The sequence below is a fragment of the Erythrolamprus reginae genome, chromosome 2 (assembly GCF_031021105.1).
Source record: "Erythrolamprus reginae isolate rEryReg1 chromosome 2, rEryReg1.hap1, whole genome shotgun sequence".
In the NCBI taxonomy this organism is placed as follows: Eukaryota; Metazoa; Chordata; class Lepidosauria; order Squamata; family Dipsadidae; genus Erythrolamprus; species Erythrolamprus reginae.
In genome coordinates this window covers 64,058,610-64,074,616 of record NC_091951.1, presented here as the reverse complement: position 1 = coordinate 64,074,616, position 16,007 = coordinate 64,058,610, and the positions used below count along the sequence as shown (strand labels likewise).

The window sequence follows — 16,007 nt, the reverse complement described above, 5'->3', positions numbered from 1 at the left end:
ATCACTAAGACACCAACATGCATGCACATTATAAAGTATTGCATCTCATGATTCTTGACAAATATATCTTCCTTTTTAATGTACACTAAGAGTACATGCACCAATGACAAATTCTTTGTGTGTCTAATCACATTTGGCCAATAAAGAATTCTATTCCATTCCATTCTATTCTAAACCAATGTTTAGTAAGCATTCCACAAAAGTGTATTAATAATTCAAGGGTCAATGTCAAATGTGAGAAAACAGGGAGATTAACATCTACCTTATACCCTCTAAGGTGTCCACGAACCCGATCTTTTGGAATTGTGGACCATATGACTTTTGCCAGACTGCTATTGATGACTTGCACAATTACGTTTGAAGGAGCTGCTTCTGGAACTTGAACACAGAGGAAGAAAACATTTATGTGATATCCTATATTCAGCAGACAGTAGTAGATTCTGACTGACTGACTGGACTGACTGGACTGACTGACTGACTGACTGACTGACTGACTGACTGACTGACTGATTTATTTATTTATTTGTTTGTTTGTTTGTTTGTTTATTTATTTATTAGATTTGTATGCCGCCCCTCTCCGTAGACTCGGGGCGACTTGTGCTTATATGAACTGTAAGTTTAGTGTAATGTTCAACCACACTCAATCTCAGAGGATCTCTTTTGAAAATGAATGAGAGTTAATGAACTAGAATTTCAAATAGTACTCCAGGCAATTCTGAGATGACAGATATGGCATCTTCCTCACACTTCATTAGCATATTAATAAATGGAGCAGGGATCCTCTGGGTTTAGATTTAGGCCCGTGACAGGTATTTGATAACCTGGATTTAAAATGATGAGACAGTATAATGTATAATCATGTATCGGTAATAGTAATATAATATATCTGATAGCATCTCGCCTAAGATTTAATCTATGGGCATATATTTGAGCTAGGCGCATTAAGCTGGGATTTACTCCAATTGAAGTTAGTGGGACATACCTTGGAACAAATCCAAACAATATTTTTATACATTGACTACCATGCTGACTGCATTAAAAGTAAGTCCCACAATCCATCACCCAACATCCAACCCTCCATCATGCAAAATCCTAACTCCCACAATACCAACCACTACCGACCTTAAATGCAAGCTAATTAATGCAAGAAGTATGATAAACAATACTCCTGAATTCCTCCTCTTACTAAACACGGCTATATTTGACATTATATTTTTCTGTGAAACATGGCTGAGCGCATCCCTCCCTGACTCCATTATCACAGTAAGAGACTGATTTACCGGTCTGATCGTGAAATCCAAAGAGGAGCTGGTGTTGCTTCTATAAAAAGTCCCTAAATCTACAAAATATTCAAGTTACACAGGAGCTTGTTCTTCCTGATACCATCATCTGTGAACTGTCATTAAATACCACACTTTGATTCTTATATTACAGAGCTCCTGATTAGGACATTTTACACGTGAACAAGTTAATTTCACTACTAATGTGGGAAACCTCCTACCCATACCTTTTTATCCTACTTGGTGACCTCAATCTACCTCTTATCAATTGGACCCTAAAGTAATGTAAGACTAAATCCATATATGCAACCCTGTATAATGCTGTAACTAACCAGGGATTCATGATAAATACTACCTTGATTTTTTTGTTTTGTTATTATTTTCTGGCCAACAATTATAAATTGTAAATTTTTCTTAAAATTATCTGTGTCCTTTTTCGTAAAAATAACAATGTTTATTTTTATTTTTGAAGGAGCTGGGGGAATCCCTCCCACGAAGAGATTCCGGGGGCGGAGCTTTGACATCATGTATACCGGCAGGTTGCTAAGGATGCCAATAACAATGTTTACAAAACGTCTTCAAAGAAGAACCAGAAAGTCCAGTTGCCTCTTGAAAAAGCACTTTTTGGACAACTACGACCTGGATGATTGTGAATCTTCATAGACAGACCCAGAATACCACATTAGATGGGCCTATTTCCTGACTCATCAGTTCTCTTGTTATGCATTATGTTGCAAATATCAATGTCTTGCAGTTCTGACGATAACCCCAGTAAATACAGGATTTGAAACAACTCCCCAAGGTTACTAATATTATCAGCTCTGATCCATGAAAATATACTATAGCACAATATTTATCCATAATATAATTTCCACCAGTCAGATCACTTTCAGCACCTTTGAGTTTGAAAAATCAAATATATGAGATTGTTTGTATCTCTCCCACCTCCCATTACTTACTATCCTCACTTGAATATCCAGTTAGTATATCAGGTTCAGGGCCAGATCCATACTTGTTCACTGCCTGGACTTTGATATCATAAGGTACAAAAGTAGGGGTATTCTGCAATACCAGGAAATGTTTTTGCACTGTTTCTTCTTCCCATTCATTGGTATGTTGCTGTTTCCAGTTCACTTTGTATTCCAGATCAGGTCCATTATGCTCCATCGGCTTTAGTGGCTGCAAATGAAGACAAAATTAGAACAATTAAACAGTAAGATGACTTGCCTCCAGGAGTTGTGGGAGGGTTTTAAGAAGAGACTGGGAGAGCCACTTGTATGGAATGATACAAGGTTTTTTGATTGAGCAGGAGGTTGTATTAGAAGACCTCAAAGGTCTCTTCCAACTATGTTATTACTAAAATGAATCCGATATTGCACTATCAACAGCACAATTCTTCAAGGAAAAAAGTTTAACTTATGTCACAAAACAAACTGTAAATAAGTTATCTGTGGGATAGTTAATTATGTCAAAATAGGTGGGAGATTGGTGAAAGACACCCCATTTTTTAAATGCATGATGTAGTTAATGCACATATGCAAAAAGACCAGGGCTTAAGCCAGGGGTGAAATCCTCCTGGTTTGCTTGTGTCTGTTGGTTGTCGGAGAGCCGGTCATGAAGGCAGAGCCTACCTGCCTGGACACCACCATTTGAGTTCTTTTACCCTCTGTGCATGCACTAAACATTCTATGCATGTGCAGAGGGTAAAAGAACCCAAATGGCAGCCTCTGGGCAGGTGGGCAGAGACTTGTGCTGCCTTTGCAATGAACCAGGAGCATTCACTCCTAGCTTAAAACACCTCTTTGTAACTATATTGTCTAGACACCATGGACACCTATAAGTCTTGAAAAATCTTTAATACGTTTTTTTTAAAAATACACACAATATTCATCTTTCTACATATCAAAGAATGAAATGTAATTAACTTCTCACTTTCCTAAATTATTTCAAAAGCGAAATTGGAAAAGGGATATTGTAATGAGGCAAATGTATTTATTTATCTATATGCTGTCCATCTCGCTATCCAAATCTGTTAGTGTTTGTTTGGCTTACTCAATAAATGGAAAAGGACAATTATGATATTACTATTATTTAATATAGTGGACTCTGAGTGGTTTATAAAATATAATACATTTGAACAATTAGAACCAGCAAACATGTGGAAAACTCTCAAAAACATCACCTGTTACAGCAAACCACCTTCCCAAGCTGAAGGATATCAGCAATTGGCAGATGACCTGAATGTGTTCTACTGCAGGTTTGAAAAGAAACCTCAGCCACTTATCTGCACAACCTCCATCCCAGACACACCAACAACGGCTAAAATCTTCTACAACTGAACCCATCCCATTGGGTTTACAACCCCTAGTGATCACAGAAAAGGAAGTGAAAGATCTATTTCTCAGACAGAAGCCTGGAAAAGCACCAGGCCCAGACAAGATAACTCCTTCTTGCTTAAAAGTTTGTGCTGACCAATTGGCCCCCATCTTCACCCAAATCTTCAACAAATCACTAGAGTTGTGCTATGTTCCTTCCTGCTTCAAACGCTCGACTATCATCCCAATGCCGAAGAAGCCCTCCATCAAGGAACTGAATGACTACAGACCAGTTGCTCTAACATCTGTAGTTATGAAAACCTTTGAAAGGCTAGTGATGTTTCACTTAAAAACCATCACAGATCCACTGTTAGACCCCCTGCAATTTGCATACCGAGCAAATAGATCAACAGATGATGCTGTTAATATGGCTCTACACTACATCCTTCAACATCTTGAATCTCTAATGACCTACACTAGGGTTCTCTTTGTGGACTTCAGTTCAGCATTCAATACCATCATACCGGACATTCTCTTAACCAAACTAAATCAGCTAGCAGTACCTGAACACACTTGTAAGTGGATCACAAGCTTCCTAACAGACAGGAAGCAGCAGGTGAAGCTAGGAAAAATCACATCAGATACATGTACAATTAGCACAGGTGCCCCCCAAGGCTGTGTACTCTCATCACTTCTCTTCTCTCTATATACACTAATGACTGCATCTCAAACGATCCATCTGTTAAACTACTGAAGTTTGCAGATGATACAACAGTGATCAGACTCATTCAAGACAATGATGAATTCGCATACAGATGGGAAGTTGAACAACTATCCTTGTGGTGTGACCAGAACAATCTAGAACTGAACACACTCAAAACCGTAGAAATGGTGGTAGACTTTAAGAGAAACCCTTCCACCTGTCACAATACTAGACAACACAGTATCAACAGTAGAGACCTTCAAATTTCTAGGTTCTATCATATCTCAAGACCTAAAATGGTCACCTAACATCAAAAACATCATCAAAAAAGCACAACAAAGAATGTTCTTTCTGCGCCAGCTCAGGAAGCTCAAACTGCCCAAGGAGCTGCTGATACAGTTCTACAGAGGAATCATTGAGTCTGTCATCTGCACCTCTATAACTGTCTGGTTTGGTGCTGCAACCCAACAGGACCGACACAGACTTCAGAGGATAATAAGAACTGAAGAAAAAACAATTGCTGCCATCTGCCTTCCATTGAGGACCTGTATACTGCACGAGTCAAAAAGAGGGCGGGGAAAATATTTACTGACCCCTCACATCCTGGACACAAATTGTTTCAACTCCTACCCTCAAAACGTCGCTACAGAGCACTGCATACCAAGACAACTAGACACAAGAACAGTTTTTTTTCCGAACGCCATCACTCTACTAAACAAATAATTCCCTCAACACTGTCAGACTTTCTACTAAATCTGCACTTCTATTCTACTAGTTTTTCTCATCATTCCTTTCACCCATTTCCTCCCGTGTTGACTGTATGACTGTAACTTGTTGCTTATATCCTAAGATTTTTATTAATATTGCTTCTTCATTGCTTATTTGACCCCTATGACAATCATTAAGTGTTGTACCACATGATTCTTGACAAATGTATATTTTATTTTATGTACGCTGAGAGCATATGCACCAAGACAAATTCCTTGTGTGTCCAATCACACTTGGCCAATAAAATTATATTCTATTCTATTCTAGAAACACAGAGGGAATGAAACAAGACAGACTCTTTGGAACACTTTATGAATAACCAGCATTGTAACTTCATTCAGGAAATTCAGGACAATATCAAACTAAGAGAATAAATGTAAAATAACTCAACTAGTTTGCAATTCTTAGGCTAGAAGGCATGTACTTGGCTGGCAGGACAGTTCAGGAAGCATAATAATGATACACGCAGCACTATTTTATGAATTTTATTTTAAAATGTTCAGCCAGGAATTGTTACATTTAATGAGACATTGTGTAAAATTATTATTTGGGGAAAAGAAAATCCAAAGCAGCATTCTTTTCACTTATAACCTCAGATAATTTTAAGAGAAATTTACAATTTATAATTGTTGGCCAGAAAATAATAACAAAAAAAAGTCAAGGTAGAATTTTAGCATGAATTTTAAAATGTGACAATTTTATATTTTACCTTCACTACACTATCAAAGCATTTCCTTTAATCATGATTTATATATTCAGTCAAATGCTACCCCATTGAGCACACTGGAGCTTATTCAAACGTTGTGTGACAGATCATAACAAATGGGTCCATAACATTTATAAAAAAATATTACCTCCCATGTCATGTTCATCTCATGTGGTTTGGAAGCTTCAATTCTGATGTTTTCTGGGTTCTTGTCTGGAGCTGTAATGCAAGAATAATTCAATTAACCAATTTTTACTTAATCTTCCTATTACAAATATATCCAAGAACAGTGCAATATTTAGGATGACCCTGTCAAAATTAAAAAACAAAACAGACAAAATCCTTGATAATGTTCAGCTGTATGTTCTTGTTTTATTCACTGTTTTTGTGCATCATAACTGATTTAATAACTCTAGTGAAAAGTTGACATTAATCTTGAAGACTGCCTTCTCTCATCTTATAAATATATTTGTGGCAAACAAGCATACCATGTTCAGAATTGAACAGGGCTAGGAAAAAAAATTAAACTAATCACTAGAATTAATTGCCTTTAAAAACTGGCAATTTTAAAAGAGACAGGGTAGAGGGGGAGAGGGAGACAGAGAGAGAAATATAGAAATAGAGGCATCCCTTCTTCAAGATATCAGTTTGTAAATTACATTTTTCAAGCCTTCAACATCAGTATATATACTAGCAGACGTTAATGACATTATTATAAAGAGATAGCTCAGTGGGATTGAAAAAACAGAAAGTATATCATTAAAGTAAGGCATGGAACTGGAAAGCTGGGAAAATACAAAACTACCACTAACAATTATCAGGGGAATATAAATCAACAAGTCATTCAAAACATTTCTTTCAGCAACCAGTTATTTCATGTTATAACAAGAAAAATTGGTTGTCAGCAGAATATTTTTTCTGATAAGTCCTATTAATAATCATGCCTGTATAAAGAAAGGTGGGACTGAATCTGAAATACAGTATATCACATTAAATCTTGCAGGAAGTTTAAGTTAATTGGGCATGCATTACAATCTAGGAAAGTAAATCAATTCATGGAAATGTATAGAACAGAAAAAAAGAACAGTTTCTTGTTCATTTCATTAGAATTCACTGTGTATATTAAACAAAAATCTCAAGTGGAGATTAAAATAAATTATGTCACAATCCTAATGAGAATGAATTTTTATTATGTTTGCTTCTTCAGATTCATAACAGGATGAATAGTAGCAGTAATTAAGTCTAGTTAGCAACTATCCTTTTTCCAGTAAAAGGTGACCCACTTTTTAAAGAATTTGCCTTTTCTAACCTTTATAAAATTGTAACAAATTTACTGTAGTTGGACATATAGTCTATATGATCCCAAAGGTGATTTCAAGAAGCAGCTGGATTTACTTTGTTTTTCCTTGAAGACATTTCACTTCTCAGCCAAGAAGCTTCTTAAGTTCTGATGGAAGTTTTTTGGATGACAGGAGAAATATCTTCGAGCAAAAACAAAGACAGTCTAGTTATTTCTTGAAAAAACACTTTTGGGACAACCATGACCTGAATGGCTGAGAAACGCCATAGACATCTAGTCTATAAAATGTTTCCTACTGCTTTTGGGTACAATTATGTTTTATATGAGATACTTCCTTAGATCATCCAGGAAGGACTAGTCTTTCATTTGTACTTATTTGATTGACCCCTTTTAATTCTCCCTTCCAACTCAGTGATAACTTTTTCCAAGAATGACAACCATATTTTTTAAAAAAAATTCAAATACATTCAACCCTCGATTCATAATTAAGTTTAAAAAAAAAAAAAGGTTCAAAAACAAACCAAGATGGTTAAAATCTTCTATTGTGTATTTAGCTTACTTCTTCCCAAATCAAATTTTCAAATGCAAGATAACCATCCCGATAATATATTAGATGCATTGTGTATAAGAATACCTCCTTCCCCATTTGCAGTATATAATTATGTACAAAAAAGCAATTAACAATACATACCAGCTGGAGGTGTCTCATATCGTTCTGATGGTTCACTGGGCTTACTTCTCCCAACTGCATTGACAGATATAACACGGAACTGGTAATTTACATAAGGGATCAGTGGTAAAACAACCATAGTATCATTTCCTGGAAATCTAATTAATTCCTGCCACTTTCCAGGCTCCCATCGGTTTTCTTCAAATTCCACAATGGATTCTAGAAAGGACAAGGAAAAAAAACCCACATACACAATAAGGAAAGACTGTGAATTAAAGAAGCAAAATACCTTGGAACCAGGTGGATGAGATCTGAAAAAGATGATTAACAACAAAGACCTTCAACAACAAATTAATTCAGTGGTCCTTTCATTTAGGATATATGGTTAATTCAAGGCTAATTATTTACTGTCACTTTATAAAAGCCAAACCGTGGCAGAATAATCCTTCTTACCATTAATTGGGCTATTGTTAATGCTTCCAGGACTCCAAGATAATCTAATATTTCTTGCCTGTTTTTCAGAAAGTTGGAGGTCCTCTGGTGGGTCAGGGACATCTAAAAAATAGGAAAGAAATGCAAGAATGACTTTTAACTACAATATGCAATTTTGAACTTAGAAAACCATAGTAGTATTTTATCATCAAAGTTCTGTGCAACCCAGAAGGTTGCATTAAAGTTGAGAAACCAAAATCTGACACAACTGATAGACGTATCAAAATTTCACACATCTGTAACTAGTTTATCTTTAAGAATCAGAGGAAATTAGGGGATTGGAGTAGAAGACCTCCAAGGTCCCTGAAAGGGATTCAAAATAACATTCATTCATTCATTCATTCATTCATTCATCCATCCATTCATTCATTCATTCATTCATTCATTCATTCATTCATTTGACTTCTATGCCACCCAATCATGAAGGACTCAGGGCAGCTTACAACAATAAATAAATATTGTAATAAAAATACAATATAAATAGATACAAAGGGATAAAAAATTCGAACATTTTCTAAAACTAAAACATTATAAAACTAAAACCCCATAAAAAGTTATTTTAAAAGGCAGTCACAGTCATACACATGCACACCATTCATAAAATTGGCCATCCAGGATGTAAATTTATGGCCCCCAGGCCTGCCAACAAAGCCAGGTCTTCATGGCCTTATGAAAGACCAGCAGGGTGGGAGAAATGTGGACATTGGGTGGAAGTTGGTTCCATATAGCTGGGGCAGCCACAGAGAAGGCTCCCCTGTAGTACCGCCATCCTGCATTGCTAGTTGACAGGACCTGGAGGAGGCCAATTCTGTGAGTGGTCTCCGGGAGGTATGCAGCAAGAGACGGTCCCGTAAATACATGATATGAGTTAGGTTAGGTTAGACAGAGATAGTGGAACAGAAGCTTCATAAGTAGGAGACCTTGGAAGGAAGAAATGAAAGTAAAGAAATAAATGTCTAAAATACTTAGATTTACTTGATTGAAGCTATCTAAAAGTAGTTATATCTCAGCAGTCCTGTTTTGCTGATTCACTTTGCCCAACTGGGGTTCCATAAGTACAGCTAGCAGAAAATGGGGTCAACTTTTGGGTACAAAGGAGATTTGCCTAATGAAGGGGCAGAGCATCTATATGCTTTACCAGTCAAGAAATTACCTAGTAAACAAATTAGGATCAAGGCTTGCAAGGCTAAAAAAATCAGCAGCAGAATATTCAGAACTGATCAAATGGCTAAAAGGAATTCAATCCAGGAGCAAGTGGTCACAAGTTACAAAAGCTCTAATATATCCCAGTTGTTGCTATAGGTGTGGGGGATGTATTTGTATCATCTAAATATATTTTATGTCCTTAAAACTGATTGGTTAGCCTGTTATAATAAAATAAATAAATTGCTAATTCTCAGCAATAGCCTCTACAAGAAAAAAGAAGATTCATCCCACAAAGTTGAATAATTTAGGATGAAATGATGCTATCTGCCAAACTTTATAGGCTTTGCTTCTTTGTTTCAAGTATGAAAGTTGTTATTTACTACCAGTGATAAAATACTAAGGTTGTTTGCAATTATTGCCACTAGGTTCCTTTTTTACCACTAGCTGAAGACTAGGTTTGATTTAGAATAAACTTCAAAAGGTCTTGACAAGTTCATCTTAAGAATCTCAGAGAAGCTAACTTCTCAAACTCAGATGAAGCTGTTCTAACAGTAGTTACATCTTTTTTCCAGAAGAAGCCACAAAAAACAATCAGAATAAAAAAGCACTAGACAACCCATCTTCAATTTGGTGTCCTTCAGGGACAGAAGAGCACAATTCCCAATGTTTGCAGGTGACCGAGTCGGTTGGTAAGACTGGTTGATTATCTGTCTTACTTCCTCTTATAACATGCATGTGCCTTTCATATGAAAGTATAGCACAAATCATGGAGCCATTTCTGATATTATTGGCTGTATGCATATGTTTCCTAATAGTGTAGAGGAAAGAAGGCTCACCCTCAGAAAATCTGTCTGATGTTCTTTATCATAATTGAGCATAAGCCAAGCGAAATTTTGCTACCGGTACTGCGTACCTGTTTATTTCATCTGCAGCCCACCACTGGATGAAGTACATAGAAAAGTAAGTAAATGATACCCACACAACTAATTTTATGGAAGAAATCCATTATACTAAAAACAAGGATGTAATTTGGAACTTGCAGCCTGGACTATATAATTGCACAAACATAATTGCACAAAGCTGGGAGGGCCCTTTTCTGAGCAAAATAAGCAGCTAAACATTAATTTTGTCATTTCATTTTTCATTTGGTTGTAATCAGGAATGTTCAAATTAATAAACCAATGCAAAAGGTATTCAAAAAATTTGGAAATTGCAGCCTAATCTATATATAAATGAACATTATTGCACACAGCCGGAGGGGGGGGGAGGGTGTTTCTGAGCAAAATAAACAACTAAACATTATTTTTTCATTTCATTTTTCATTTGTTTATGATCAAGAAAGTTCCAATTAGTAAACCAATGCAAAAGGTATTCAAAAAATTTGGAAATTGCAGCCTAATCTATATATAAATGAACAAAATTGCACACAGCCAGGTGGAAGAGCTTTTCTGAGCAAAATAAACAAATAAACATTCATTTTTTTTCATTTCATTTTTCATTTGATTGCGATCATGAATGAATGTTCAAATTAGTAAACCAATGCAAAAAGTTTTCAAAAAAAATTAAGTATGTAAAATAAACTATTTTTATTCCGGGTCAAATAGATCCAGGAACACTACAAGTGTATAGTTGTACAGCAAGGTTAAAGATTGGCAGATAATGAAGAAACAGATGAAATCATCTAGAAAGCTGCAAATATGAACTGGAGAACAAAATAGTAACAAAAATAGTACACAATAGGCGTCTGTTCTGAAAATTCACTTCTGCGGATTCTCAAACTATTTAAAGCACTAGGGAGCCATAGAATGAGATAATTTCAAATAAACCTTCTAGTTTTAAAGTAAGGGAATAAGGGGTTTTCCTTTTTCAGGCTCAGTATTGACTTCAAGCAAAACATATTTCTATTCTAGTGGTAATTTGAATGTATTTTTTTTTTATGTATGACATATTTCTTTCTGCTCCAATGGAGAAAATATGTATTGCTGCTGTAATAGCTAGGAATGTTCCCAACAAAGGTCAAATTTTATTTCTTATCTCAGCCACAATGGGATTCTTATTAAGCAACTGTCCTAGTAATAGGAAAGAAAAGAAATGGATGTAGAGAAGAATGCTACATAAATACCTGATTATTAAAGATTGTTAAAAATAGACATCCAAGATCCTTTTTAAAAAACCAATAAGACTTGATTTTCTGCTGAGGCTAAAAGAATAGCTACAGCATGTAGAATCCTGTGATGAAATTGGCAGCTGAATATGATTTTAATGCAATTCAATGGAAGTAAAAGAAAAAGTCCAATTTCATCCAGCTCCAAATGAATCAAATTACATGAGGCTCTTTATCAAAATATCCAAAAAAGTGTTCAAACTTAATACTGAATGACACTTTAACAGCTGGAAAAGCCAGGACTTACATGTTCAAGGTAAAATAATTTAAGTTCAGTATACTGAGTCATTGTAATATTAAATGGAGCTATTGGAATTATAGACAAACAGCTTTGTTTAATATATTTAATTAATCTATTGTTTTTTCTGTCTTGCTTCTCCCTGGAGATCAGCTTTGAACCTTAGTGGCATGCAATTCATTTAACACATAATGTTTAATCAATTTATACACTGTTCATCTCCTGTCAAATATTTGCAATGGATGTTTAACTTTTTTCCATGCTGCATTTGCAATTATTAACTATTATAATTATAATTGTTTGCAATATTTTCTTCATGCTCAATCACCTCCTTAAAATCTCAATTCCATTGAAAGCATTATGGCATGCCTCTATTGTGAAGATTCAATTTGCTGAAACTAAGACAGCCTGGGTCTAGTAAATGCCTTGGATGGTGTAATGGCATGTTGGGATGACCTTGAGGGGTCAAGGGGAAGAAATGCTGCAAAGGAGGCAGGAACTCCCAATGGCTTAACTGTCAGAGAAAGAAACTTAGAAAGCACCCACCCTAGGGATAAAACAATAAAAAGTGATGGGGAAAGTCTGTACTTTCAGATTTTCAAGATTCTGTTAATGTAGCCTCATAATAAATTAGATTTAGCTCATTTAGTCATGTTTCTTGTCTGGTTTACCCTGGAGAGCTGACAGATGGAGACATTATGTGCACTGTCTTAAATTACATGACTAAAGAAATATAATTACATCTAGGAACTGGCTAAAGAAATACAGTAAATTCAAAAATGAAAGTGTTTAATATCTATATTTATGTAATGCATGTAACCTTGACACCTTCATTACTTTTACATGCAGTAAAAAAAAAGAGATTTGGAAAAATCTGAAGTTTAAGTGAGAACTTAGAGCATTTCACTCTAATGAATCATTGTTATTGGGTCCAGAATTGGGAATTGAATCCATTAATTTGCAGACATGCACTAAGAATAGGCTCCCTCAAAGTCCGAAGGGATTTAAACTGGCAATATTAATTAGTTTGTGAACAGAAGTACAAAATTCACTTACCCAGGACAATTAAGCGGGAATCATCGGTGGCGCTATCAAGCAATGAAGTTCCTTCACAAGTGTATATGCCCTCATCTTCTGGGCCAACATTTTGTATAACCAATGTATCCTTTTTAATCATTATTCTGTAAGGAAAAATACAAATTGTACATCTGTATACCAGAACAATGTATTTTGTGCTTTCTTTAAACATTTATGAAGTAGTCTTTCAAGAATCAGTTCATCTTCCATGCAATTTAAATTATATATTAAATTATATACATACATACATACATACATACATACATACATACATACATACATACATACATACCGCCTTCTACCGCACGAATCCCAGCGGCCGATAAGGTCCCACAGAGTTGGCCTTCTCTGGGTTCCATCGACCAAACAATGTCATTTGGTGGGCCCCAGGGGAAGAGCCTTCTCTGTGGCGGCCTCGGCCCTCTGGAATCAACTCCCCCCGGAGATAGGAACACCCCCCACCCTCCTTGTCTTTCGCAAGTTACTCAAGACCCACCTATATCGCCAGACACGGGGGAATTAAGACATCTCCCCCAGGCTTTCTTATATTTTATGTTTTGTATGTATGTGTTGTATGGTTTTAAAATTGTTGGGTTTTTAAAATATAATTTTATTATTAGATTTGTTCCATTGTTATACTGTTTTTTATTACTGTTGTGAGCCGCCCCGAGTCTTCGGAGAGGGGCGGCATACAAATCTAATAAATTGAATTGAATTGAATTGAATTGAATTGGATTGAATACATACATACATACATACATACATACATACATACATACATACATACATACACATCTAGGCATATTCGGATCTTTTCCCATGTCAGGATGTCTTTTCCCATGTAAGGACTCCTGGTGATTTTTCAATGAGGTCCCACTCGTCATCTTCAGGCTGTTGTCTTCGACTTTATGCTCGGGAAAACAAAGTGTGCACTGAGCTGCCTCTATAAATACTGCTGGGTGGGTGTGGAATGATGGCTCAGCTACTACTACAAATGAGTTGGTTGGCTGTATTGAAACATCCTGATTAGTTGGTGGGGTAACACCCTGAGTAATTGATGTAGTTGATGTATGCAGATTAGTTGATGTTTGCAAATTAGGGGTGACAACCTGAGTAGTTGTAGCAGGTGATGCTTGCAGACTAGACAGCTGTTTTGTAATGTATGTGGTGTAATATCCAGGGTTTTGGGTTGGCTCCGAGTTTGTGGTCTGGCTATGTGTAAAAAAAACAAAGCAAACTGACACACGCCATATATACAAAGTCACTCTCGACCTTACACAGGAAAAGACCCGAACACACCAAAACTTATTTACATACATATGGGGTGGGCTACTACCCGGACGAGGGGGGGGACGCAGTAGGGTAGCACCCAATTTGCATTGAAAGATGTTGAAAGAAAATTCATGGTGTCTTGCATAAGCCACGCCCAGTGTGGTAGTAAAAATTTGGTAGCCCTTCACTGCATACATACGTACATACATCCACATATTCATATTCATTCAGTATTGGAAAAAAAGAAATGGGATCATTCACTTTCCATACAAATATATTCAGTTTTCTGAATCACAATGTAAATAACTCCTGAATATTGTAAATATCAGCGTTTTAAAAGTCAAATGTCGGACATACATGTCAATACTGGAATAATCCTGCGATTGTTTCACATATACAAGACATGTAAGCTCATACATCATTTGCACAGAAGTATATACTTTTATATATGATATAGTACACAAAAGAGTTATAAAACTGGAGCAGAATTTCCTTTTTTAAAAATAGTTTTGATGGAGAATTTCATAGAATTATTTTTATTTCAGGGGACATGAATGTCTGCCAATTGAGAATGTTTTTTTTAAAAAAATCTTTAAATAATTGTTTTAAATCTAATGTTGAAAAAAATGTGTAAAAAAATTTAATTTCCTGATCATCAACTTTTAAACTTTACAATTTACCAAAATTCCCATATTTCCACTTTGATATATGAATTCTAACATTTCACCACTAGAGGGCCGTCTAGGATCACAAACGAACTTCCTATTCTATTGCAGAACTAAAAGTTATTTTAAAGTACAGTATTAAACCCCCACAAAATAGAGCGAGGTTACTGATATAGTCAAAGTCTTCCATTATTATTACTATTTCTAATCTTCATGCTGATGGGAAAATATTTTATTTTTTCTCATTAAACATTGAGTGTTTCTTCTTTTTTTAATGTTCTCTGTTAGACCTGAAATAAATTAAAGTTATTTTGGTTTTGAAATATGCATTTTATTGTTTGTATAATATTTTACAATGACCTCTCATATTATATTTATACCAACATCTATGAACTTCAATATGTCTTTGATATTGTCTAAAGAAACCAAATGAACCTTAAATCATCCTTCCATTAGTGACAATATCAGCACATGACATAAATATATTTGCTTTTAATTTTGTATTTTTCTAAAAATGAAAGTGGCTTAGTATTGGGCATTGCCATAAGATACAATATTATTTCGGTGAAACACAAATTGATTTTAAAAAAAGAAGTAAGACAAAGCATTATCTTGTTACCTTCTATCCTCAGTGTCATTCATCTCAAGTTTCTCTCCATCCTTTTCCCAAGAAATTTTAAACTGGTGTTTCAAATGTGGGTCACATTCAGAATGACATTTCAATAAAATTGAATGTGATTTCAAAACTTGTGGATTCTTAGGTATAATTGAAATTTTTGTAGCATCTAAGAAATTGAAGAAAATTGCATGACCATTACATTTTGTTGTAAAATTACATTTCAGTTGCAAAATATAGCAGGTTCCTTTGAAAATTGATTTACAGGTTTTGTCTTATTTTTTCCTATAAATAAGGAATTTATATAATATAAAATATTATATTTATAATGAACTATTAATTTTGTTTTTTTCATTTGAGAGAAATGTACATACCCATTTTAAAAATATATGTTGTTAAATGTATTTTGCTTAACCAAAATACAAATTGTGTATTTAACAAAACATTATTTGGGAACAGTACACGTTTCAAAATGTTTTTTTACTATACATTGACACTTCCACATGGTAAGATATGTACAAAAATCAATCATCTTTATCAACCCCCTGCCTGAGCAGGAAATCCTACAGCAACCCAGCCAAATGGCAGTCCAATC

At 35.3% G+C, this 16,007-nt stretch overlaps 1 protein-coding gene across 1 annotated transcript in view; it reads right to left on the bottom strand.

Annotated features, from left to right (window-relative positions):
* CHL1 (cell adhesion molecule L1 like) overlaps window positions 1–16,007 on the bottom strand; it is a 233,379-nt gene that overhangs the window by 28,047 nt on the left and 189,325 nt on the right. Inside the window, exons 14-20 of the mRNA XM_070738253.1 lie at window positions 15,416–15,581; window positions 12,839–12,963; window positions 8,196–8,297; window positions 7,764–7,961; window positions 5,921–5,991; window positions 2,240–2,459; window positions 263–378 (exon numbers count right to left, since the gene is read on the bottom strand). Of these exons, the coding sequence (XP_070594354.1) occupies window positions 263–378; window positions 2,240–2,459; window positions 5,921–5,991; window positions 7,764–7,961; window positions 8,196–8,297; window positions 12,839–12,963; window positions 15,416–15,581 (998 nt within the window). The remainder of the gene's footprint in view (window positions 1–262; window positions 379–2,239; window positions 2,460–5,920; window positions 5,992–7,763; window positions 7,962–8,195; window positions 8,298–12,838; window positions 12,964–15,415; window positions 15,582–16,007) is intronic.